At 45.0% G+C, this 26,748-nt stretch overlaps 1 protein-coding gene across 3 annotated transcripts; it reads left to right on the top strand.

Annotated features, from left to right (window-relative positions):
• The first annotated feature begins 18,392 nt into the window (after window positions 1-18,392).
• On the top strand, window positions 18,393-26,075 carry LOC111848251 (eomesodermin-like). 3 transcript variants are annotated; one of them, XM_072705678.1, is made up of 8 exons: window positions 18,393-18,413; window positions 20,266-20,361; window positions 21,454-22,358; window positions 22,876-23,030; window positions 24,236-24,357; window positions 24,456-24,614; window positions 24,734-24,795; window positions 24,939-26,075. In XM_072705678.1, exons 3-8 carry the CDS (start codon window positions 21,637-21,639, stop codon window positions 25,693-25,695), a joined length of 1,977 nt encoding a protein of 658 aa, XP_072561779.1. In that variant the 5' UTR covers window positions 18,393-18,413; window positions 20,266-20,361; window positions 21,454-21,636; the 3' UTR covers window positions 25,696-26,075. The 3 variants fall into 3 exon arrangements, with proteins under 3 accessions (XP_072561779.1, XP_023675859.1, XP_023675858.1); XM_023820091.2 differs by having other exon boundaries at window positions 18,399-18,803; XM_023820090.2 differs by lacking the exon at window positions 18,393-18,413 and adding an exon at window positions 19,220-19,955.
• The last annotated feature ends 673 nt before the right edge of the window (window positions 26,076-26,748 follow it).

Raw genomic sequence — 26,748 nt, 5'->3', positions numbered from 1 at the left:
CTGTCATCACAAGCAACACGGACGCGCACTCTGAGAGGCGGTGCACACACATGCACACTCATACACGCGCATATACAGATTGAGTGCAAATCTGTAAAAGACACCATGTTTGCTAAATATTAATTTTTATGTTCGAGATAAATTTCTGACGGGATATTGAAACTTCTGCGATTTTCTCTATGATGCTGAATCTTGATAGCACGTTGCTTTGACCGTTTCACTTTAACTAAATAGATCTCTTCAGGAACTAAAAGTCGTTTCAGGAAATGCCATAGAAGTTAGCGCTAAGCCACCTAGCCGTCTGCATGACATCACTGACCTCTTAAATCAGCTCATCATTTTCACTTCATAAAAATCTTTTTTATTTTCTTTCTGTTACATAATATGGGTCCATGATTATCATTTATTTCTGTTTTAAGTTATGTCATTGTGGCCAAAAGTGATTCTCACTTGCAGGTCTGGATTCTCACATGAGGCTCAGTGTCTGTGGCTGCGTTTCATCCCCTGTAATTGTGGCGCTTAAAGTACAGCCATTTCTACAAGCGTAAAGGTTTGAACATCCTATCTGTTTGTGCAGGAGAAGGGCCTCCATTGTTACTCACGCATTTATTTAAACAAGGCAACAGTTTCCATCAGATAAAAGTCTCCGCGTCTGGTCATGTTGCCACGGCGAAACCCTTCACCATTGCCAATCGCTCACCCAGCAACCAGAAACAGGCGTCTGATTAAGGGGCGGGGGTGGGGGGGGGGGGGGGGGGGGGAAGGGGCTCGACGGGGCGCCCGTGTGCCACAAGCAGTGTGTTTTTTTTTCCCCGAGACCTTCCAGCAGCACAGCAGCAGAAGTGTCCCCATTACTCCCCGCTTACACAACACACCATGTTCGCGCTCAGGAATTTCATTAATCGAAAAGAAATTCATTATTCAGTGAGACGTTGGCCACATCCATGCGCACAAACAGTTCGCGGCCCTTGGTTTCGTCTTACATAGAGCATCCAGTCTCTCATGAGACTATGAAATCCATGGCCGCCGCACACCTCAACGGGGGCAGAATTAGACGCAAATATAACATGAATAAATCCATTTTAGGGGCCCCCTAAACAAAAATAGCCATCATAAATGTGTTATGTGGAGGGGGTCATCCTGATCCCATGTTTGTTTTTTTTTTTCCAGAGGGGGGGTTTATATGTCTATTAGTAGAAGACACTCCCCTGGCTCCCCTGCTTTTTCGTACATGCGAAAGACTTCCCCGAAATCCATTTTAGTGTCACGTGCAGACATGGGGATGACTGACCGGCCCCATCACTGCGGTCACAAGACAAGAGTCAAATTCTGAGACGTTACGCTGGTCACTGAGTCTCCTAGAAAGTGGCTATTCTTTTGAGGAACTGGCTTCTCGGATCATTGAATGAGATATTTATAGGTGTGAAAAAGACATCATTATCGATACAGTGTGAAATTCTTCCGTTAAGCATGTCCCTCCAAAATGCGCGGCTGCGTTTTTTTTTTCCGAAACCGAGTCTTCTCTTTTTTTTTGGCTCCATTTATAACAAGGAGCTGAGGAATAGCTGAACACAAGTCTTAAGAGAAAGTGATAAAATATACAGTGAGAAAAGCTCTCAAAGTGATGGGAAATTAAAGCAGAGAGCATCGGGGGGAGGTGGGGGGGGGGGGGGAGTAGTGATGGGGGGGGTTTTTGAAGAGTTCAATTCAAGATGATCGCAATCTGCTTGTTTAACTCCAGAGACAAATTCGTTTTTGTGGTTCGAACGTCTTGAGTCGTGGGCTCCGCACGGTTTACCGACGCAGGCCAGGCATGAAGCGTGTGGGTGGCCAGGATACAGCTGACGCTCCTGGGAGATTATTAAACGAGATTTAAGTCGGGTCATATGTCAAGGTCACCTCAGACTGGCATCTTAGAGTTCACTATAGCAGAAATCCTGAAAAACAGGATAATGCGAACAGGTTTTATACTTAAGGCTAAGGCTAAGGTTAAGGTTAAGGTTACTTTATTGTCATCAACAGCTTTATACATGTACAAAGTGTGATGAGACAATGTTTCCCCATGGCCATGGTGCAACATCTAGTAACCTGATTACTTTCATTGAGAAGAGCACTGAATGCTCTAGGTGTTCGTAATTAATCTAAGCCTTTCACATGCTTAACTCACTTGAGTCATCAAAATGAAAACCTCTTTTATTCTATTGAAAGGGGCTTGCATGGTTGTATCTAGCTAGCCTGACTCGAATCTGGTAAACCGCTGGGATTTATATCAGGGCAGAAGGCCACACTGTTTTCAGTCTGTCATAAGAACGATCTATACTTCTAAAACAATACAGCTTTCTGACTTTTCACCAGTTGACCACTGACTAACACTTGAAGTGCCACGGGACTCGAGCTAATGATGCCAAAATAGATGGACTCTGCAGATTGACTAGTAAATAAGCCTACAGTTATTATTGTGAAAGCCCACAGGCTTGCAAGCCTGCGAGGGAAGCCTGCCTCTCTCTTCCCTCTCAGACTCCGGACACGGAGAGTTGGCGCTCCAGTAGACCACAGAGCGCGGAGGCCTGTTAATTAATGAGCGCCAATCCTGATGAGCTTCAAGTCTCTCTTTTAACGAAGGGCTTAACCGGGCCACGTGAGCATGCATTTAACCCACCGCGCTAGCTCTGTTTCAGTGAGCATTAAAGCACCCATTAAGCGGAGCGAGGGACTCAATTAAGGCAGACAAAGGGCACGGCACTGAATGGCGACGGGGGTGGGGGGGTTGTACATGGCATCTGCCCGGGCAGCTTGCTGCGAGGGGGAAATAAAGGGCCTGACATGTTTTAGCCTGCAGCCACGATGGGGGGGGGACACACAAAAGCGATAATAATTTGTATTAATTCAGCGGACGGCAGGCCCGAAACGCACTTCGGTGTCACCACATGACAATGTAGGCAATCAGAGAGCGGCACCCCCCCAGCCCCACCCTCACCGAAGTCCCGCATTGTCCTGCGAGCTGTTCTCCTCTTCAATGGGAAATCAATCTAATCACCGCAGGGCACCACCCTGCCGGAGGCTGGGGGCCACGTTTGGCATGTGAGGAACCACAAACGTTTGCATGATTATGCGTGTGTGTGTGTTCAAGCGTGCGTCTGAAAGCATATGTGTGCATACATGCGTCTGAGTGCGTGTGTGCGCATGAGTGTGTCTGAGTGCATGTGTGTGTGCATGCGTGTGTCTGAATGCATGTGTGTGTGCATGCGTGCGTCTGAGTGCATGTGTGTGCATGAGTGTGTCTGAGTGCATGTGTGTGTGCATGCGCGTGTCTGAATGCATGTGTGTGTGCATGCGTGCGTCTGAGTGCATGTGTGCGTCTGAGTGCATGTCTGTGCATGCGTGTGCCTGAGTGCATGAGTGTGTCTGAATGCATGTGTGTGTGCATGCGTGCGTCTGAGTGCATGTATGCGTCTGAGTGCATGAGTGTGTCTGAATGCATGTGTGTGTGCATGCGTGCGTCTGAGTGCATGAGTGTGTCTGAATGCATGTGTGTGTGCATGCATGTGCCTGAGTGCATGAGTGTGTCTGAATGCATGTCTGTGCATGCGTGTGCCTGAGTGCATGAGTGTGTCTGAATGCATGTGTGTGTGCATGCGTGCGTCTGAGTGCATGTGTGCGTCTGAGTGCATGTGTGTGCATGCGTGTGCCTGAGTGCATGCATGCGTCTGAGTGCATGAGTGTGTCTGAGTGCATGTGTGTGCATGCGTGTGCCTGAGTGCGTGTATCAGTGGCCCACTTCCTGTGCACCTGTACACATTTCCCTACATATTTCCTGCCCCAGTGTGTGTGTGTGTGTGTCATATGTATATTATAATGTAGGTACTACATGGTCCCACAATGTGTCAAAAGCCTGTGATTTTGACGTTGTGGGGACCACCTTTTCGGTGCCCACAAGGGAATGAATCTATGAATGCAATTAAAAAACTAACAATGCCAAAAGGAGTGTATTTTATTTGGTTACTTATGGTTAAGTTTAGGACTGGGTGGGGGTTAAGGTTGTAGATGTGCCCATGTACAGTGTGTATGCCTTCCTCTGCATCCATCTGCATTTTGGCTTTGATGTTTTGGTAGATACCTTTCAGGCTTTCATTCATTCCACTGTCCTATTAGCACACTTGTAACACACTTTTAACAAAGTGGAACACTGTGGAAAATTTAGCCATTTCCAGGGTTGAACTTTGCTGGTATTGATCCCAGACGGGACCGTCTACACAACAGGAGAGGCTTCCGAACGTACACAAACTGCCTTTTGTCAACATCACAAAACAGGTTCTGAATAGTAATTTGCCATTTTTTTTAATTCACATCTTTAGCTTTCATTCTGTCTTGTGAAAAGTAACACGTTAAAATATTACCAGCATTAAAAACAAAAATATCGCCAAAGCATGTAATGGATCTATTAATACCATGGCCATTCTTGTGAGAAACTTAATTGTTTATGATTAAATTGGATAATTAAATTGCATTTTAAAAGTAATTCCCACACGATGGGCGCAAAGCGACGCGCTAACGGGCCGTTGGAACGCGGTGACTGCTTTTTGGAAACCTGCGTGCGCTTTGGCGTGCTCCGAGACGCGCGTTCCCTCTATGTGTCATCTCGCAGTCGCACATGCGGCATCGCTGGAAGGCTCACCGCGAGGAGGGTCACCGAAGCCCGACATTCGGATGGGGCCAAGAGTGGCGGGACGGCTGCCCAAGTCCTTGCCAAACAATGCCGGTATTGTTCCCCGCCGGAGCCGGGCCCACGTTGGGAGAGGCTGCCTCCTCGCCCACGACGCATTTGTTCCCGGGAGCGGCGTAGGCCCAACCCAGGCCCAGAAAAAAGGCCCCCGCCCAGACCCGAGCGTCCATAATTAGCCGTCCCCAACCAAGCTAGCGGCCGCTGGTTTGGCGAGCCGGCACTGAACACGGCGCGGAGGCCAAGTGCAGGTGTGAACACTGAGACTTCGGCGTTCAGCAAGCAGCCCCAGGCTAAGCTATTTTTACCAAACCTTATTTATTCGTTTGTTTATCTGTCTTTTTTTTTACCCCCTTAATCTACAGTAACGCTCGTCTGTGCTGCGCGTGGCTCCTCGGTCAGCTTGCCGTTTGATCTTTTTAAAAACGTCTTCAAATGAGACGCGCAAAAAAATTTTTCCAAGAAAAATGTTGCGCAGCGGAGAATGCGATAATCAGCTTTCCAGAGAAGCTAACAGATGATCTAAGGCGTTTGGATTTCTGTCTGACAGATAATTGATTAGTGAATGAATATTTACACACCTACTTTTGTGCTTATAAGCAAACAAATTTTTTTTTTTCATATTTGAAGATATTTTAAAGTATTTTAAAGAAAAAAACTATGTTGTTTTTTTATATTATTCGTTCGGTAAAAAGTGGAAACCTTGTGAGTTAATAGACGGAAATATCTTCCAAAATAAAACAAAAGTTTAAAGAGCCTTATCTAAATGTGTGGGGGAGTTTTGTCTCTGGTTCAGCTGCAAAGAAAGGTTGCTTGTGTGCATTTTGGTTATTTGCCATTATTAATCTTCCTGCTGTTGGACTCTTTCCTGTCTTTATTCACTGTTTTTTTTTCAGCCTGCCTTAGCTGGTTTTAAAATGGACTTTAATGATGAGTGAAACCATGAGGGCTGTGTAGGGTGCCAGCATGGCTATGGACATCCAGTCATCATGAAAGCATGTGGGATGAACCGTGTTTAAAAACAGACAATGGAGTTTCTGAAGCTAACTGACCAGTTAATATAATAATCTACTTATAGACCAAAAATCTGCAAATATGCTTGGCTAATACATCTCAGTAAAATTTGTAATAAAAATGCATGACTTCAACAAATTATTCTTTGCAAAGTGTAGTAGATATTAGAAGGATTGTTTTAAAAAATGAGAGTGTGTTCCCCACAGCCCTGTACTGAATAAGCAATATGGAAGATGGATGGATTGATGAATAGATGGATGGATAATTATTTTATATGATTAATAATTTTTAAAAATGACTGCAAAGAGGTGTGACTGGCAATACATTGGAGAGATCTAAATGATTTTAAACGCGGGTCCGCAGTGAAGACAGCGATGTGGGAGGGTGTTTGTATAAATATCCCTCACAGTGTCAAACTCACGGCGAACGACCTCAGAAAATAATCCAGTTGTCGTCTGCCTTTAACCCTAATTAGCTGACTGTTGTTTGTTAATTACGATTCCTGGGCCACTTGCTGCGACCCTCTTAAACGTAACACCGAATAAGGTCACCGCCGGATGGTGAAGCTGTGTCGTTCATGTCATGTTGTCACGTATTTCTGAGAATAAAACACAGAGCTGTCAGGTGTTATTGTTAACATCTGTTTGGAGTAGCACTTCGATTTTCTGTGGCAGCCAGGAGACCATCACCTTCAAATTCATATCTTTCTGATTTTACACCTCTGAGTTCCCATATTCAGGTGTGGGTCCAGTTCTTTGTAAATTGATAATTATACTGCTGTCCCCGTTCAAAAGTGTTACGTCCACATGGCAGTTTGTCTGTTTTCACACTGTGTCGTTTGTGTCAAAACCATGAAAGTCAGCATTGAAGTTCCCATCGCTGGCTCGTCTGGTCCTGAAACTCGAGGCGTCACTAAAAGCAGAAGACTATATGGGGGGTGTGGCCCTGTGGTTTTGGGTGTCCAGGGTATTTCACAAGTTCAAATCCCTCAGAATATAGGGTGATTTTACAATCGCACCACTGAGCAAGGTCCTTAACCCCCCAATTGCACCAGGGATTGTCTGATCCTACTTTCTCAAAAATGTTTGCTGCCTTATATGAAATTATCTGCTAAATTGAAAAAATGTAAGAATGCTTACGGTGTAATGCGGGATTCACCAATTCTGGTCCTGGATGAAATTCCTTGCTCAAACACCCCTTGATCAGCTAATTCCCCTTCTTAGTAGGTGTGTCTGAGCAGGGGAAATCTGCAAGTTGTGTTGCAAACTGGTCCTCTAGGACCGGAACCGGGGAGCCCTGGTTTAATGTGTCCTAACCTGCCAATTAAGAGGAGCTCAGGATATACTCAAAGGCAGATGGGCAAATTCAGCCACCGATGTCTCTGTGGGAACCTCGCATGCCGTCATGGCGGCCAACCCTCCTGCTTCGCAACCTGACAGGCACTGCCTCTGGAGGTATTCACAGGTGCTGGAAAAGCCCCCCCCCCGCCCCCTCCCCGACAGCTGGGTTTGCCTTTCACACCTGAGTGGAGGCCCTTGGAGATTGGATGCACCATGTTTAACTGAGCTTTCCTATAAAAGCATTCCCTTAAGTGGCCACTGGGAGCACTGCAAAAAAGACAATCCCGCACTGCAGATTGCGGTGTGTTGGGCCGACCTGGAGGTTTGGACACTGCGTCTGTGATCGGAAGGTTGTTGGTTCAAATCCCAGGGTCCTCAATGGGATTCTGCTGTTGGGCCCTTGGACGAGGCCCTTGACCCCCGATTGCTCCAGGGACTGTCTGACCCTGCTTCCTCAAAAAATGTTCATTGCTTCAGATAAAAGTGCCTGATAAATAAATAAATTGCAAACGTAATTTCCCTGATATCAGTATTTTGGTTGGTTTCCTCTGTCATCTAGCGGGGAGCTGATGCTTTGGTAAGTGTGATGAAGAACATAGCAGGTGTGAAGTCAGACAGAGAAGACGTGAGCAGTCGGTATTTCATGGTCGTTGGCACCATTTGTTATGGTTGAGTATAGTAGGTATTTTGTGTTTAGGATGACTTGAGCATCCATTCTGTGTGTCATGCATGACCTGTGCGTCAGTAGGATCATGTGACATGTGTTCTTGTTAACCAGAGCAGGAGTATGATGTGTGGTGGAGACCCGATTCTGGGTGTCAGTTGATCATGTGCGGGGTGGAGATCTGATGTGCTAATTGGAGGTGATACATGGAAATTAACAAAGGTGATAAGATCAGAATGCTAAAAATGCGCAGCAGAGGCTCAGGAAGGACGTAACCATCCATAACTCAACAATCAGACGTCAATGTGATCTGCTGTTGGGACCGAGTTGAGGTGACGCTCATCTCAAGGGTACCTCATGGTTGGCGTGATGCCCACTGGGCTCTGGGCAGGCTGGTCGAGCTGGTGTGTCAGATTCAGTCACACACCCCAGGACGTTGATTTGGGTCGCTCACTGGTGTGCTTTTAACAGGCCAATCCGTGCCAACAAGTGTCACCTCTACCGGCCGACGGTGGAGCCTGGCTTTAGCTCACTGTTCTGCTAATGCCCCCAGATCTCTGCTAGCGTTTAGCAAAACAAAGCGCGTGGCAGAATGATAACTGTTAGTCTTAATTGCTAAAAATCCACTCTGAATACCCCTTGGATTTCCCGTGGTAGGAGTGGGTTCAGTTCTTTGCGAATCGATGGTCCTGTTTCCTTCGTTATTTCCGGCGTCGATGTCGTTACGGATTCCGGGAGGGTTTTTCACTGCCTTCCTGGTGCCTCCCCACCACAGTGCGGGCCTGGGCTCCCATTTCACATTGTTCCTGCTCTTTTTTATTCTTTAGCACAAGGCAGAGATCAGCTGGGCATTGATATATGTTTTACTGATATTCTTGAAACAGCCCACCCGCCATGGTCGACTCCCAATACATTATGTAACCCCAACCCCCAGAGCTTTTTAACGTAATTCGCCGTTTAGGATTTCGTGCTAGTTAATGTGGGCTGGTCTGCTTGAGGTAGTGTGTCTTGTTTTAACAGTTTGTAAGTCGGGAGGCGTAGGGCAATAGGCTGGAAATAACTTCTCGATCTTTTTCAGCAGTTTGCTTTTAACAAGTCACAGACCTTTTATGAGAGGTTTTCAGATACCAAATGTGATGCATCTCATTTTGCTTTATTCTGTATCCTCCTAGGACAAATATACATTTATGAGCAACTTGAACCTCATTATATGTTCTTTGCAAGTTGTCTGGAGATGTATCTATTCATTAGCTTCAAGAGGGTGTTGTGTGAATGAATTATGCTAACAGGATCTAATTAGCAGATGCAAATGTGGTTAGTCAAAAATGTACTGAAAGTCAGAAGAAAGGCTCCATAGGATAGTTGGAGCATGACAACTCACAAACCGCCCCCATGCTGAGCACCAAATGTGATGGTTTGCTCCTGCTGCTGCTCTTTACAGGACACAGGATCAAACCATAAACACTGATGTGGGGGGGGAGGGTGACAAGGAGAAGGGAGGGGGTCACAAAAAGCCTTGACCTTCTGGTGTCTGCGGTCCCACCGGAGAACACGCTGGACGGGGACAAAAACAGCGTCACTCCACACAAATGCAAAAAAGGAGCGTGTGGCTGTCTGTGAGCACGCACGCTCCTCTTTTCACCCTGAAGTGAGTTTGCCAAGAAGTGACGCCAGCAGCTGACGGCATTCTAGAATCCGGTGCTAAAAGGACTCACCAATGGCGGCCACCCACCGGCCACCGGCATTATGACATCAGCGCCACAGACCGCGACAGAGCTGGCAGTGCCGCTGACCTGGCCTTCTGCTCCCGCCGGTGGGGGGGCAGGACCGGCTGCGGGAGCCGGGTCTCCTGTTCCCCCTCCCGTTTGGCACCGCGGGGGAGTCGCAGGCAGGATGACTTTGCGTTAGATCGGACCATGTCGGACAGGCCCCCGGAACGTCATGATGGCGTTTCCTACCAAGCTGATCCCGGATCTGGCCTGCAGGACAGTGGCCAGCACCAGTGGGTAGTGTTTCTGGACCCATAACCTGAAGGTTACTAGTTCAGATCCCCTGAAGCCCCCCTGTGATACCACTGAGCTTGGCTCTTCATCTGAAATGGCCCTGATGATCCATCTGCGTAAAACAGCTAAAGTTCTGGAAGTTGCTTTGAATGATGACACCAACTTAATGTACTACAATGTTAGTACAGCTTGGATCCTTGTATTTTAAATGCATCCAGCATGCAAATCTGAGTGTATTTCAAGATGTCCTGCTGCCATAGTCTCTATGGTAATGTTTACTGTAGCCCAGGTGGCTCTAAGACAGGGTGTTATGAATAAGGGCACACACCTTGCTGCCTAGCCCTCCAATCCCAACATGCATCTCTTCCAGAATGTATGCAGGGCTAGGTGTCAAGGGGGGGGGGGGGTGAATCAGACTGCTGAGAGACTGCAGGCTGAACTGACGACACACCTCACACAGGAAGTGCTTATGAAGAGCCCCTGTTGGTGGGGGATGGAGTGGGGGGGGGGGGGTGGGGGCTTATGCTGAATGTCACTTTCACCTCATTAGGTCAGAGGTGCCCTTACACTGACTGCCCCCTTTCTTTGGAAAACAGTGATAACAGGGGATCCTCTACTATCCCACCAGCACCCCCATCTCACACTCCACCCCCCCGCACCCCTGAGATTCCATAGTCCCCTATTCCTGTGACTCTGCCATCTTCGTTTATTCTGCGAGTCATTTGTAGTTGCCCGTGTTTGCATGCATGCATTTTGCAGTGCCGTGGAGGGCGACGGAGAGCGTGCGTGTTAATGCCCAGCAGCCTGCACCATGCGGACGTGCACACCGTGCATGTGGGAGATTGCCCTGTGCGCATTCCATGGATTCACAGTGCACGTGTGAAATTTCCGTGCATCTCGGTTGCACGTGTATCATAGTGAATATGCAGGAGTGCTTTGTATTGTGATGTAAGTCTGTGTGTGCGCGTCTCTGGGGACTTAAGTAGGCGCACAAGCTCGGAGGCAGAAAGGGAGGCGTTAGAACAAGGTTCTGGCCCAACTGTGGCCCTTCTGCTGAGCTCTAACAAGGTCCAAAGTAGTCAGATGAACCTTGGGGAAGGCTTCTGTCACACAGAATGTTTAGCCGAGCGGCTCCATGTGCGTAGACTGGAAGCACGTCTGACCTGTTAGCACAGAAGGACGTGCAAAACACTCCACCAACAATCCAAGCGAGGAGAACTCTTCGCGTTCCATTAAGACGCTTAAGTGTTGGTGTTCGGCCCACTTATAGAAGTGTTATGAGCCCTTCTGGGAAAAAAAATAGGGGCCCGAGCAGTTTATATTCACGTCTTCCTGCTACACGACGTGATCTGTTCTTCTCGCGATGTCCTTTGTTTGTTAATGTGTTGGATTATCTGCTGGCATCCGTACTGCTAGACTCCTATATCTTGCGTGAGGTTTGCCAGCTCTATGGACAAACACACCCCGATGTGAGCTCCTAGCCTCGCGCCATCTGCCGAATTAAAAAGGACCTGCATATCAAACAACCAGGAAAGTTTATGTGCCCCCCCCCCCCCGCCCACCCCCTCGACGACTTTTCTTCATCCACCGAGAAAAGAGGCTCCATGCACACTGTATGTCCCCGGTCGCCACATTGCAAGTGGGAGTCATTCTGGTGGCAGCGTCTGTCTCTCAGGCCAGCAGAATCCTCGCCCCTCCGTCTGGGTCCCGGAGTCGTCCCGACCCATCTGACGGCCAGTATCTGTCCTGTGCCCCCCACCACAGATTGTTGTTAACCATTTACATGTAAACACAGAGACACTGCATTAACTCAGGTTTCTGTCTGTGTGTGTGTGTGTGTGTGTGTGTACGCATGCATGTGTGAGCGTTTTTGTGACGCTCACGATGACGGCTAATTCAGAAACAATAAACATAATTTCTCCTTGATGATTCTGAATCAAAGTTTAAATATCAAGTCGGGTAGAAAAATACAGCTTCACGCAATTAAGGTTCTGACCCCATTTTGACGGTGAAAAGCATACGTTGTTAAGAGGTCCATTCCTAGACATCAATAAACCGTCAACATCATTTCTGCATTATTACTTATACTTGCAATAATTTATGCTGTGTGTGTTTCTGTGTGTGTATGTCGGTGTGCACGTGTGTGTGTTTTGGTAATTATTCCAATGTGGGGACCAGATTGTGGCTGCAATCAAAAAACTAAAAATGCCAAAAATCTTGTATTTAGTTTGTTTACTTAAGGTTAAGGTGAGGGCTGGGTTGAGCTTAAGGTTGTCATAGCTGGAATTAGGGTTTTGCCCATCGAAATGAATGGAGAGTCCCCATAAAGATGTTAATATGTGGACTGTGTGTGTGTCTGTGTGTGTGTGTGTGTGTTTTCCTAACCTCGCGGCCAAGTTTTCCCCATAAATGTCTCCACAAGGGTAATAAAGCTTAAAAAAATGACCCCTATGGGAGCTTTGTCGTCAATCAAGCTAAAAACAAGGACACCTTTAATTTGTTATCGTTTCATATGTTTTGTATGAGGTGGAATTAGGAGTTAGGTATTGCATTAAATTCAGAAGCAAATGAGCCCTCGCAATGATGGGTAAACGGATGTGTGTGCAGTCGTGAGTGTTTGTTTAGTACAGCATGTGATCCAAAGCAGATAGATACAGAACTGAGAGATCTCGGGGAAATCCTCCTTCCAAACAGCAGGAGGCGTACCGGTTAAAGATCCATAGCTGAAGACGTGGAGGAGCCCTCAGTGTCACACTCAGCGGCAGAAGTGAGCAAAGCTGTAACCTGTGTCTGTGAAGTCGTGGAGTGACTAAGCAGCAGGGCGATGTTTGTTGTACAAAAGCCTCGCGACCAGAAGCGGCATCTTGTGTTTGTGTCTTTCCAGGTTCGCCTCTTGGAAAGAAGCATGCAGCACAGTGTTAAGGTGTCAACTGTTTCCACAAATGGCCGCTAAAAAGATCTTTGATACAATAAATAAAAAGATGAGTCACAAGCACAAATAAACATTTTAAGTGAATTGCATCCATCCCTTGTGCATATAATGAAAAGGCTCCCAGTTTTTTTTTTGGTTTTTTTTTGTTTTTGCTCCATTTGACATTTTCTTCAGATGTCAATAATTCATCTGCGTCGGGGACGTGTCTTGCCCTTCTTAGGGGCTCATTGCCAGAGCATTTCACAAAAATATACAGCATGATCAGGGGCTTGACAGGAAGTACTGGCATGAGAGTGTGATATGGTTTACTGGTTTTTTTTCAGGAGGGAGGTGGCACACACACACACACACACACACACACACAAACCCTGAGGAGCCTTTTAAGAGAACAGTGCGAGGTCACCAATCGTGCCACGCCACACAAACACACATAGATATCATTATTCCCAAATGACAAGTTGAGAATGCATCACTAACTAATCCCATTGTCTGTTAGATGGAATTAGCAATTGGTAATTGAACTGATAATTGGCTGAAAACAAATGCTTCGGCCTTAAGATAATAATAATAATCATCAGTGAAAGCTCATTGATAATACAGGGTTATGATTAACTGTTTGAATTATGTACATCATATACTCTCCTAGTATGGATATTTTCACTTGATTTTGCCTGCTGATTAACATAAGAATATTTAAAGACCTGCTCTTGGGTGGTTGAATCAAAACAGTACTTTCTTTGGTTAAATCTTTTGTAAAAAGCTCTTTAGCCAGATGGTTTACTGACTGATGCGGGTTGAACACTCATTCAAGGCAAGGGCTCATCCTAGGTCTCGAACTTAAAACCTTCTGTTGAACAGTCCTGCTGAGGGTTTGCTTTGGCAGTAGCACAGAACGATAGCTGAATATTTAGAAGAATCAACCTATGTGTAGCAAGGATGTAGTGGAGCTAGTGGAAGTTAAAAACACCAACCACATCCATCCACACGCAGACACACAAACCAGTCCCCCTGGGTCTTGGATAATTCCTCGCTGGATAGTTAGACTTTCCCTTACTGCTTTATTTGAGGTTTTCGTACCATGAGAGGGAAGTGTCAAAATTGTACATTCTCACTTCTGATTCACGGACTTAACCACCTTGCGGAAGAGGGCAGGAACATCGCTGCGGCGTAAATCTGTTTGCGTTGTGCAGCCCCTATGAAAAGAAGAAAAAAAAAGACACAGAAACGGAGGGGCTGAAATGGCATTTCGGAGTCAGGGATTAAATGTGATAAAAGCCCACCTTGTCAGTCCGTAATGGCACTTGTGGGACGTGAGCAGGGGAAGGCTGCAGTGTGTGTGTGTGTGTGTGTGTGTGTGTGTCGATGGGACGACTACGTTCACGACAAAGTCGCCGGTCAACACAAGCCTTTCACACTGTCCATGCTACGGGGGATTTATTTTATTTTATTTTTTTGGGCGGGGGGGGGGGTGAGGTTTATACTTTTTCCATAATTTTTCTCTGGTTCGTGATGTAATTACGATGACGTCTACTTCGGAAAAAAAACTTTAATTTCTCCTTGTCGATTCTGAACCACCGTTTCAATAGAACAATGCAGTTTTAGGCGATGAACATTTTGACCCCATTTTGAAGTCGAAAAGCGTACATTGTCAAGAGGTTTATGCATCAAACATCATTAAAACGTCAACATCATTTTTACATTTTTATTACTTATACTTGCAACAATTTATGCTGTTAATTTAACACTGCCAACGATGTTGCATTCGTTCAGTCGTTTCTTTGAAATTATAATGCAAAAGGTCAGAGTTTGAGTGGCTGTCTGGAACGGAAAACGGGGTCTTTTTTGTGATCCGTGACCGGTGTGAGCTACTGGAGTATCTCACCTCTCTCATTTTCAGAGGCGCGGGGCCGGAGGGGGGCGGGGCTGGGCGTGGTCTGGCGGGACGTGGGCGTGGTTTTCAGCCGGGACGGTCCGTTTTCGCTGCATCCCACTCTCGCTGTTGCACTAATGAGACGGCGTGATTAATCCTTGCGGTGCGGTACATGAATCCAGACGCGAGGCGGCTGTCGGCTTTGCCTCATAAAACCCTGGAATGCTGTTCTTTCATGTGCACTGCTGATCTTCTCCTCTGACAACAATATGCCGGGACTTCCCTTGCCCCTGTCATGCCTGCCCTCAGCAGGAGCCAGTCGAAGGTCACCCTAAGCACACTGAGTCTTTTATGGGTGGTCAGGTAACATGCTGATAGGTCATGATAGGAACCTTTTTTACGGAAGGATGTTAACTTGAGCCTCATTTGGGATTAATCTACGTACGGGTGCGGTATAAATCACTTTTATTTTGCTGTCCTGCCTAAACATCTTTTGGGTTTTCAAGGCTGAAAACATCTACTCTTCTTCAGCTCATTTTTGTACCCATGAGCCATTAGCTGAAAAAATTAATTGTCAATTGGCTGTGAACAAATTCGTGTGTCAGTCGAGAGAATCCCCAATTGTACGACAATAACATTTTCAAAACCGACGTATATATGTATGTGTGTGTGTATGTTTGTGTGTGTGTGTGTGTGTATGTTTGTGTGTGTGTGTGTGTGTGTGTGTGTACATATATAGCTGTCATGTGTGTTATAGGCTACTACAGACATCCTTATCCTGCCGCTGTCTATAAAATGGTTGAAAGGACGCTTTCAGTTGTCAGTTGTATTTTCACTGCAGTAAAAGTTAATAAACACTAGTTTAAACATCATATAACAGCGGCCTCTATAAAACGGTTAGGTTAAGACATTTTCCTGTGAAGCGACGCTCACTTAGACCCTATCCGCTGAGTAACCGCAACAAGTTAAAATTTTAAGGCTTTTCAAGTGACCTTAAAGGCGGAGGCAGAGCAGCGTCGTGCGCGTTTGCCCCTGCAATCACCCCGCCAGTTTTGGTAGCTTTGGGTGTTTAAGGGGGGAGTGCAGTAGCGCGCCGTAAAACATCGCTGCTTGGGGCGCAATGAAATTTTACTGTCGCATCTCGTGCCTGTTTAGGAGCGCGAAGTGACATCTCGCCGAAGGCCGGTCTCTATGCTGCTCCCCGGCTTTGTTTGCGCCTGTGAAATTAATAGTCTAATCCCGTTTTTAAATGCCACCGCTTTACCGTTTAGTTGCGACCTGATGTGAAGCCATTTGAGGATTTTCTCTTATAATCAAAAATCTCAATTACACGATTATATTATATGAAACGCTGGCTTACTTTCTTTTTTTTGTAAGTTTCAATTTTGTCCCCTTATCCTAAAATATATTAGAAATAACTCGAAAGATTATTTTAAATGCAAAACAAGTGCAGTGATTTTTGCGGTTTCCTAAAATATTTCACTTATGCTTCTGCAAAAATTTTACTTTATGTGTCATGCACGACGGTTTAATATTTCTTAACGGCATTTTTCGATAACTAGAAATTCGTAATTTTATAAAAGTAACCCTTTCCAATATCCCTTTCCAGTATCTCATGTTATCAATAATAATAGACGCTAGTGCGCTATTTCCCGTCTTTTCTCAATTACTTTTGGTATAAAACCACAGACACGGATTTCCGGTCTTTCGGGCGTTGAATGCACATTATTTGTTGTATCTGTTGATTCTCATTACCGTTCGCGTTGGGCCGAAACCGAATAGATCCCAAAATTGACCTTGAATATTAAATTGATTCGATCGATCACCTTGCACTGTGTTGTAAATACTCTCCTCATATACTTGTTGGTTTGGAATCAGATATTGCACGCCTCTCTGTAATATTTGGGGCCCTGACTGGCGGCTTTGCTATGCCTGCTCACTGGTCTCGTTATTACATATGCAACTTTCCTTTGGATGAGGTCTCAGCTCCCTGCTCAGAGTGGACGGATCTAGAACACCCTACCCCCTGAGTAGCTGAATAAATGGGGAGGCTGAAGTTTGTAAGTGTCATCTGTTCCAATGATGTTTCCTGAAGCAGCTACAGTTCCTTTATCATGTTGTTATTTATATTTGCCGTTTTTTTTTTACTGTAATGTACTAAAATCGTTTAACACACTGAAAATATGTATGCATTCCTGCCAGCGATAAAAGCTTTCTGAACAGAAGGTTTTACCCGTTAAGTTGTTTGCTTTTTTGAACATGATAATTTAACTCAAGCCTCCCTAGATTCCACTCCAAAGTACTCTGGGACGCCTGCTTATGAATGGGCGCTGCGGTAATACCGGGCTGCACAAAATCAGTCTCCCGCGTCTGGGGGCGTCGTGTCGCTGCCTGAGCCGGGTTTCCTTATCTGATGTGAAAGGTCTCATTCCGGGGTGCAGTCAAGCTGTCCTGTCACTTTCACCAAAGCCTCTGAGATTTAAAGAAAGAACATTAGACCGTTCCTGGCGGATTCACCCCAACCAGTCTAAAAGCAAAGTATTGATTTCGAGTTATCCTGTTTTTTTTTTTTAAACCCCCATTCTCTTACTAGTGTCAAGGCCCCACCCAATAGAAATGTCATAACCACCCCCCCCCCACCCCCCCCCCCCACACACACACATGCAAAGGGTTTATGGGATATTTGTTAATGGGTGGGGAAGAGGGTTAAGGAAAAAAAACAATTTCTGGAAAACAGTGTAGCCTTGCATCATGGCCTTTCCTTCAGGGACAGAAAATTGCTCAGACAATAGGGTCCTGGCGAGTCCGAGAGGAGCGGCCCCCAGCCCAATGCCGTGTGGCCTTTCGCCCTGCCCCCCCAGCTGCCACATGACCAGACGTTTATTTCCTCTTAACACCAGCAGACAATCTTGCTGCATCTGTGCGCTGTCATCCAGATTTTCACTGTCTTTCCTAGGCCAGTTTCCCTCAGATTCCTCCTCAGCCCCGCAGCTCGCTCAGCACACGCACAGCTCGCTCCGCACATGCACAGCTCGCTCAGCACATGCACAGCTCGCTCAGCCCCGCAGCTCGCTCCGCACACGCACAGCTCGCTCAGCACACGCACAGCTCGCTCCGCACATGCACAGCTAGCTCAGCCCCACAGCTCGCTCAGCACACGCACAGCTAGCTCAGCCCCGCAGCTCGCTCCGCACATGCACAGCTCGCTCAGCACACGCACACTCGCTCCGCAACGTGCACAAACCATGTGGAACGAATCTTCTGCGCTGTCTCGCCAGTCCGGCTTTGATCTCCTGATTTTTCGGTCTGTTAGGATGTAAGTGTGGGTTGTGTGAGGTTTACACACCCCGCAGAAGCAGATTGTAGCTTGTTCCGTATTGGAAAACTCTCTGCTGGACACGGCATTGTCTTCGCAGATTGGGGGAGACTGATAAAGCAATTTAGAAGGAGAGCAGGAGGATGCAGGAGCCAAAAAAGTAATTTCTCAACTGTTTAAGGTTCCTCCTTGCTTCTTTCCCCCTCCTTTGCTCAGGTATGAGAAGGGGGGGGGGGGTATAAAGACTGGCTGGAGGCTCTTGGATTTTCAGTGTGAGACCCTGAGGAAGGGCCTGCCTGTTGCATTCATGAACAACGCTGGTATGAAAAGGGTATAACAGTCACTCTGGATGAAAATGAATGGTAAAGGAACTAGACAGAATACACCCCTTATACTCCCGCCACCCGACAGTCACTGATGAGGTGAGGACTCCACAGGCTGGTGTTCTCAGCGGTGGGCGGAGCTTAGGCGCCACAGCGCAACATGGTGTCCAGTTACTAAACTGAGGTAGATCAGAAACAACTGGATTGTCACTGCTCTTTGATCCATTAACAGTAAGCCTGTTCTCTAATTGATCTATAATTTTTGCCAAGGTTTTTATATTATAATAACTACTACAAAGCAGATGTCTCTCCTATTTATTCATTTATTTCTCAATATAAACAACAATTATGTTTCACTTAAGAACTTAAAACTTATAACTTGCAAGAGCATGAAAATCTAAGGCCCGTCCCGGGACTTAAGGCCGGCCGCATTTTTTTTCGTAAGGCAACTTCCTTAACTGCTGCGCCGCTTAGTACAATATGTATATAGGCACGTGAAGAAACGACTCAATGACGGGAGACAAGACAGATGACTGTAATAGTAATATCGAATTTTACACGGCGAGGCCCCTCTCTGAACACAACGTGGGGCGTTTCCAAGTCACCGGGAAGCATGCAACAGTTAAGTGAATAAATATCTCTTTCGTAGCACCTGTCACGTAAACTGTAAGTCTCAGATATTTTTCAAACGTTTCTTTCAAACGGCTTCAATGACTCACTGCGCCTATTGCTTAGACTGTATTGTCGCTATTATACAGTAGGCGATATACACGTGACGCAAGAAAGAGAAATTATATATTTAAACGGTGGCTGGAAAAACGCAAAACTACGTGCCTCATCTCCCTAGAAAGTGCAGGACATTAACGTAATTTGTGTAGATGTCTTACATAAAATCCGTTTATTTGCAAATTTTACAAAGATATTTTAGACAATATAATTCTATATTAGGCATATAAAATGTATTAAAGATATTAAACACTGTTGTAATCGTGCCGAGATAAATGCTAAACAGTTCATGTTCAAACATGCAGTATGAAATATAGTTTTAATTTGAAGATTTTTCTCTATTTCACCCTCTTTATCTCTGAATATCACGCAGCAAAATGACAGAGACCCCCGTTTTACTTAGCTCAGAATTGATATTTGGTATTATCCCGTTACTTATTCACGCTAAGAACGATACTATTCAAAACTCGCATACAATTAAAACAATTTATATACTTTTCCTTTTTATGACATATCAACCGTATAATACGTGGTGCTTAAAGCTTTTAACGCGTGGTTTTACTATATTGTTTTCGAACTTGACACTTTTTTTCGATATGTGAAAAGGGACAACCCACAACTATACATTTATAAACTTGCTAGTTCGTGGAAAACAGGTGACCTGCTTCTTTCTGCAGGGGCTACAATGCCGGCGTCCATCGCGTTCCTTGACTCATAGTGGCAGCCCTGGGCATTTTGTTGTCTTGTCCTGACCCGACACATTAAAAATGATGCATGCAGTAGCTCTGTATCACCGGCGTGCGTGTATATTAGCAGTTTTAATAATGTTGTGTCTCCTAGCAGAGCTGTCTCTTCTTGCTATATCACCGGCTCCATCAGACGGAAAAATAATTGGCAGTTTTCCGTCCGCTTGGAGAGCGGCGCTCCGAGGGGATTTAAATCCGCGGGTCTCCTCTCGTACAACTAGCAGGTTATCCGGATAAGAGCACCGAATCACATAGGTTATTAACAATAAAACTGGTTGGTGATTACTTCAAGTTCAGTCAGGTATAGTTGGCCTATTGAATTCTAATGCGTTCAAGTCTTGATCAATACAGATATGCTACAAGATTTTTTCAAAACGGCATTTTAACACAATTCCACAATTATGATTACTGTGGTGGATATCGCACGCACGCACACACACACACACACGCACACACACAATTTTAATTCCAATTGCACGCGGACCTTAGTATAATGCCTTGCCTGGTTTTTATGTTACACAAGTCTTAAATAAATGTTCTTTTTATTAATACTAAATTGCATGTATGAACCCGTCTCTTTCCTTATTTTTTTTGTGAATTTGAAAGAACAGATGCGTGCATCACTCCGTTTGGATATTGCGCTGCACAGTCAAATAAGGGCCGATGGAAAACTTCAACAAAACAGCACTTAAGACACCTTTTGTGAGGTAAGAAAAGTGAAAGCCCGCAGGCGACAGGTTTTCAAAGCGAATTACTCACGCTTTCATCATATTCAATCAGCTCGTGTCTTTGCCGTAAATAAAGCAGCCGTCCGTGAGTTATCTTTAGTTTAAAAATGCAAAATTAATTGTCAGTAAATTATACAAAATAATCTCATTGGCATTATCCATGTAGATTTTTTTCTGGTAAATTAGAGGTAAATTTGTATGACCTATTTAATACCGTTTTCTCTGTTGTTGCAATTTTATTCTCGAGTAAATGTGTTTATTTTAGTTGTAGATGTGGCTAATTTAATTAAAATGAGCGCTTCAGGCGTATTTTTCTGTTATAGTTGTCAGCAACTTTTTTTTTTTTTAACTCGGATAAGACAAAGAGGAGCTTGCTGAATAACTGAGCACATTCCTCGGTTAATTAGCGAGCCAAGCGGGGCAACCTCGGCGCCCGGCGCACGTGTCTAAGATAAAGACCCAGTAACGGGCCGCTAATGGGAAACCAGTTTGCCGCTAATGCGGTGGAGACTCGCTACTGAAACCAACGCGGATGGTGCAAATAGACACCATTTCAGCGGCGACCGCTTGCCTCGAAATGTTTAAAAATTAGACACGGTCTCATCGCGAATTCGCCCGTGAAAGTGCGGCGGCCGAAATTAGCACTAATGCTGACACGCTGAGTGTTTAATTCGGGTCTGCTTAATATTCTGTCATACTCAGTTTTCTCGAAAAATTATATTGTAAATAGTTATTATTAATAGTTTTGTATGTGTGTTTAAATTATTTGAATGTAGGCCTATTACTATTATTTGCTATGTAAATTACATGTTTGTTTTTTTATCTGATATAAAAAGAATAGATCATTTTTAAGCATTCCTAAAAACAAATTTTAAATGTTAGTCTGTTCAACAGAGGAACTTGTTAACATCCAATTAAATTATTGTCGACACGTTCAGCCAATAGGCACAGAAAGCTGAAGAGGTAATGCCATGGATACCGAAAAGCCCCTCCCCCGAAGTTCGCAGCACATTGGGAGTGTGAATAAGATGATCGTATATAAGGGCACCGAAACATTTTTATCACTTGCAGAGAGCAGCAGCCCTGGAAACCGGGAGGTGTGGCTGAGAGGATCAGCCTTCGGCCGCATCAAGGACGCTCACACACGGCGGAGAGATACCCAGACTAGCGGCATCCTTCTCGTCTTCGTAGTTTTCTGGAAGTTTTCTAACTGCGGCATCTGATTTTTTAAAAAAAATATTTTTTAATCAAACTATGCAGTTAGGAGAGCCAGTTTTACCCAGCTCCGCTATCAATTTACCCAAGCCGTTTTACAATCTGTCATCAGAAAGTAATAATAACAACAACAGCAGCAGTAGTCCGGGATCGGACCCTTTAGAATTTCAGGAGATTTCTCGGACAGAATCTCATCCCGGGAACGGTCCCAAAAAGTACTTAAGCAGCGGGGTTAACGACATGCTGAACGAAGGAGAAAGTGACACGTTCACTGGGACTAAAACCGCTCCGGACGGAAGAAAAAGCTCTGCGGTCATCGGTGAAGATGACCTGTCCAACGGGCGCCGTTACAATATAGATGAACTTGGTTCTGACAGGTATTTCCTCTCCTCCTCTCAGACGGCCTCTGATGTGGCGAATCCGTGTTCTCTCTTCCCTTACGCTGCTCAGACTGGAACAGTTTATCCAGGGTCAAATGGATCCCGGTACTCCACATCGCTCCACTATGGATCTGTGCTGCCACCGACGGGCTTCTCCTCTGCCGTTTGCGCCTCGCGAAGCCAGTTCGGCGCCGGATACCAGTTCGGGCAAGGTCCCGGTTGTCTTTATCCCTCTTACCCGGGTACAAGTTCGGGGATCGCATCAGTGCCTATTCCGGCGGCTGGAGCCGGAACTCGAGCGCAAGTCTACCTCTGCAATCGGCCGTTGTGGCTCAAGTTTCACCGGCATCAGACCGAGATGATCATCACCAAGCAGGGCAGGTACGCGAACCACATTGTTTTTTTTCTGCTGCGGAACTAGATAAACAATGCGTTTTTGCATTTGCATGTGCGCATTGCAAGACGAAAATCTGTATAAATTTGTTAAATGAGACGTGTTAGTTTATTAGTGTACAATTAGTTCTCTTGCTACATATACATAATCACATCCAATAATTTGATAAACCGACATGCCATAAAAATAAAATTTAAAAATTAGGTTGCTTTGCCTCCTAAATATGAATAAGTGCATCCTAAAGCTGAATATGGGAACGCAATTTCATGACAATTAATCGGCACATATTTTTAAATAGCATATTTCTAGGACACGTACAAGTGCAAATACAGGGTGTACACTGTATGAAGTATTTTAATTATACATATGAACCATTTTCATGATTGTATTTAAGTGTAAAATTCCCACAATGCCGCAGTGCCACTCAATTATTTTAAGCTCCTTGTTGCGTAAGAAATCCCAGGCGGTGTTTGACTAAACTGGCGTGTTTGTTGCCGTCGACAGACGCATGTTCCCGTTTCTGAGCTTCAACATCACCGGACTGAACCCTTCTGCACATTACAACGTGTTTGTGGAGGTCGTGCTGGCCGACCCGAACCACTGGCGCTTCCAGGGCGGCAAATGGGTGACGTGTGGAAAGGCCGATAACAACATGCAAGGTACGAATGCGCAAATGTATCAGAAAGACTGCTCCAGATTAATGGTTTATAAGCTTGTTATTAATTAGTTTGTAACACTTTGTAAATTATTAATAGACTATTTTAAACAAGTTATAATAGTTTTATTTTATTGATGAGTTACTACCATTTACAAGTGGCAAAAAGGAGCCTTATTGTAAAATGGTACCTCAGAAAGATATATAATAAACTTGCACGAGACGCAAGAAATTACTGGTCATCGTAAGTTGCCGTCCCGTGAACTGAGAGTACTGTTGGAAATAGACAAAGATGGTGAACGTGGGACATTCGGACTGGTCGATTTTGAATGTTGCGTTTTCTTTTTGTGCCCTGATGACAACTATAAAACATCAGTTTCGCCTGCCTAGTGATGAAATCGAAATAGCTAGCAAAGAAATTCTAATGAAAATGCTACAGATAATACACAGTTATTGGTCTATGCAGATATTTCGTGGTCATGTTTATTTGGAAAACGGTAGCTTATAATTAATGAGTCTGCGGTGTCCATGTAAAACCTGCAACAACAAAAAAGAACCAAAGTAATAATTAAAACGGGCGAGTTTCCCGAAGCCTTCTTAGTTCTACGTCATTCGTAAGTTCTGTCTTTTAACGCAACCACGAATAGGAAATCGTGCAAACTATGTCAGATTGAATTATGTAATTTTCAAAGATACTTTATCGTTGGCAACATCATTATGCTTTGATAATCCACGTTTTTATAATTCAATTTATGTTTTGCAAGCATCCTATACGATTCTTCTTGGTATAGTAATAACATTTAAAATTTAAGTAGCGTTTTTTTGTAGGTAATTTAATTATAGGGAAATAATACATTTATATTTTAACTGAAAATCTACCATCTCGAGTAATTTCCGCCTCGTAATTTATCGTAAATTTAGCATCGTTTAAATTAGACTAATTGAAATTGTCAAAGACATTTAAAACGATTCCGTCAGCTGTAAACGAAAATAGTGTAGGTTTTATTTTCGATCTGCTCGATGAAAATACAGACATAATAATGCGACTGTTTAAACACGAGTTTCAGAATTGTCTCATTTGTGGTAGACTAATTGTTTGGTTGATTAACTTTTGCTTTCAGCATATTTTCCTGATATTTTCATAAATGGAAAATATCCTGCCGCAACTTATGATAAAATAAAAATAGACACCTTTTCCCCCTCCTAAAGGTAATAAAATGTACGTCCACCCGGAATCCCCAAACACCGGAGCGCACTGGATGCGGCAAGAAATCTCATTCGGCAAACTGAAACTGACTAACAACAAAGGCGCAAATAACAACAACACGCAGGTGAGAAAAGCAGTAGCGCTCGGAAAGCCTCAAACTGTCACACCGTCATCTCCCGTAGTGCTCGACATTGACGCATTGTGTGTTTGATTTCGTTGCAGATGATCGTCCTCCAGTCTCTACATAAATATCAGCCCAGACTGCACATTGTCGAGGTCAGCGAGGACGGGGTGGAGGACATAAACAACGAGGCAAAAACCCAGACTTTCACCTTCCCGGAAAACCAGTTCATCGCTGTCACAGCCTATCAGAACACTGATGTAAGAGGACAGGACACATGTACTTTTCAAAAGATAACACGTTCAGCATTTAGATGCTTGTCTATGATGACTTCTGGCATGTGGTTGTCTAAGCATTTTTTTTTTTCATAATTTTGCAGATCACACAGCTGAAAATTGATCACAACCCTTTTGCTAAAGGCTTCAGAGACAATTATGACTCGTAAGTACATTTTGTTGTGTTTAATACGCACATGCGTGAGGGTGTCACACAGACATACAGCTGGGTGATATTGCAGGCCTACATACAGCTGGGTGATATTGCAGGCCTTGTTGTCAGTGAGCCATGCCTGGTCCTCTCCTCAGGATGTACACAGCTCCAGAGACCGATAGGCTAACCCCGTCACCCACCGATTCGCCACGCTCCCACCAGATTGTACCGGGGGCCCGGTATGCCATGCAACCCTTCTTCCAAGACCAGTTTGTCAACAACCTGCCCCAGAACCGCTTCTATAATGGTGAGCGGGCTGTGCCACAGACCAACGGCCTCCTGTCGCCACAGGCCGAGGACGGAGCAGCGGCCGCCACACAGCGCTGGTTCGTGGGCCCTGTCCAGCAGGGCGGCGCCGGTAAGCTGGACCTCCCGTACGAGGGGGACTATTCAGCGGGAGGCCTGCTGCCATACGGCATCAAACCGCTGCCGCTCCAGACCTCTCACGCCCTCGGCTATTACCCGGATCCCACGTTTGCCTCCATGGCTGCTGGTTGGGGCTCCAGGGGCCCTTACCAGCGCAAGGTGGCCACCAGCCTGCCCTGGTCCCCCCGGCCCAGCCCCCCCAGCTTCCCCGAAGACCCACTCTCTGGCAAGGACAAGGCCCGGGAGGAGAGTAGCAGCAGTGGCAGCGGCACCTCCCCGTGGCTGGACACCCCCCACTCCCTGAAATCCCTGGACTCTGTGGACTCGGGCGTCTACTCCATGGTGTGTAAGCGGAGGAGGATGTCGCCCAGCAATTCGAGCACAGAGAACTCGCCGACGATCAAATGCGAGGACCTGACCTCCGATGAGTATAACAAGGACAACCCCAAAGGTGTGGGTTACTACGCCTTCTACACCAGCTCTTAAACCGCCCCTTTTACAAACCTGCTCACTCCCGTTGTATTTCTGTTCTAAATGCCGCCTTTTAAAGATGTACTCGACTTTTTTTTTTTTTTTTTTGTATTGTGCCAAAGCTTTTACTGCTCGGAGCAAGTTGCGGAAATTAACCCCCCCCCCTCCCCGCCAGGTGTGAACAAATGACTAAGGGTTTTGTTTTGCTTTTTAATTTTTTTTTTCTTAAAGCATGCCACCATTTTTTTGTTTGTTTTTTTGTACAAACTGTCATTTATTTATTAAAGATTCTTTGCTGTACAGTACTTGTCCACTATAGAATGTGAAGTATCTTGTACAAAAATGTGTACATGGAAGTGTTATAAATTAGTAAAAATAATAAAAAAAAAATCCTCCCCACGCTTTTCAAAAAGAGCCTTTTGCTGCTTAATATTTCTATACGGTACTTAAATACGCATATTTATTAATGGGCGTGATTGCCGTCATGGAAACTGCGAAGTAATACGTTTTAAATCGTATTTTCGTTTGCCTAGAATATTCGATTGCTGCAGTATTCGATATCTGTAAATCTTTGGACGCGGTTGTGAAAAATATAAATCGGAGGTAATCAATAGCCCGAAGTCCACTATGTTATACGCCGCTGATGAAGGGCACAAATCGGCACAAGCGGGGATAAATTTCCTAAATTAGTCCAAGAAGGAATATATACCTCCAGTAATATTTTAGCGACAATTGGTATATTATTTGAGTGTAGACAGCATTTGGTAAGTAAAATGTACGCTGATTCCAAATGATTCTTATTGCATTTATTAGAATTTACGTGGTATAATTTTGGGGCAAATATCGGATATTTGACCTGAATTACGGCAATATATCCGCCGTTGGGTTGTCCAGATAAAATCCGGAAAGACGTTTTTTGAAGTATTTTTTTTAGCATTTTTATTCTGGTGCAAGCAATTACCAGACCATCTAGAATATGGCAGTATGCAAATAGGCGAAATTCTCACATGAAATGTCTCGAAAACCTCTCAAAACGAGTTTTAAACATGAATTCACGTGAAAATCGGA

This window comes from Paramormyrops kingsleyae, chromosome 23, assembly GCF_048594095.1.
Source record: "Paramormyrops kingsleyae isolate MSU_618 chromosome 23, PKINGS_0.4, whole genome shotgun sequence".
NCBI classification, from domain to species: Eukaryota; Metazoa; Chordata; class Actinopteri; order Osteoglossiformes; family Mormyridae; genus Paramormyrops; species Paramormyrops kingsleyae.
Note: the sequence above shows the minus strand (reverse complement) of the source record. Positions and strands in the feature narration are given on the sequence as shown.

Coding starts and splice junctions, on each gene's coding strand:
- LOC111848251 (XM_072705678.1), top strand. CDS start 21,637: ATGCAGTTAGGAGAGCCAGTTTTACCCAGCTCCGCTATCAATTTACCC. Junction 24,358..24,455: donor CAAATAACAACAACACGCAG/GTGAGAAAAGCA, acceptor ATTTCGTTGCAG/ATGATCGTCCTCCAGTCTCT. Junction 24,615..24,733: donor CAGCCTATCAGAACACTGAT/GTAAGAGGACAG, acceptor ATAATTTTGCAG/ATCACACAGCTGAAAATTGA.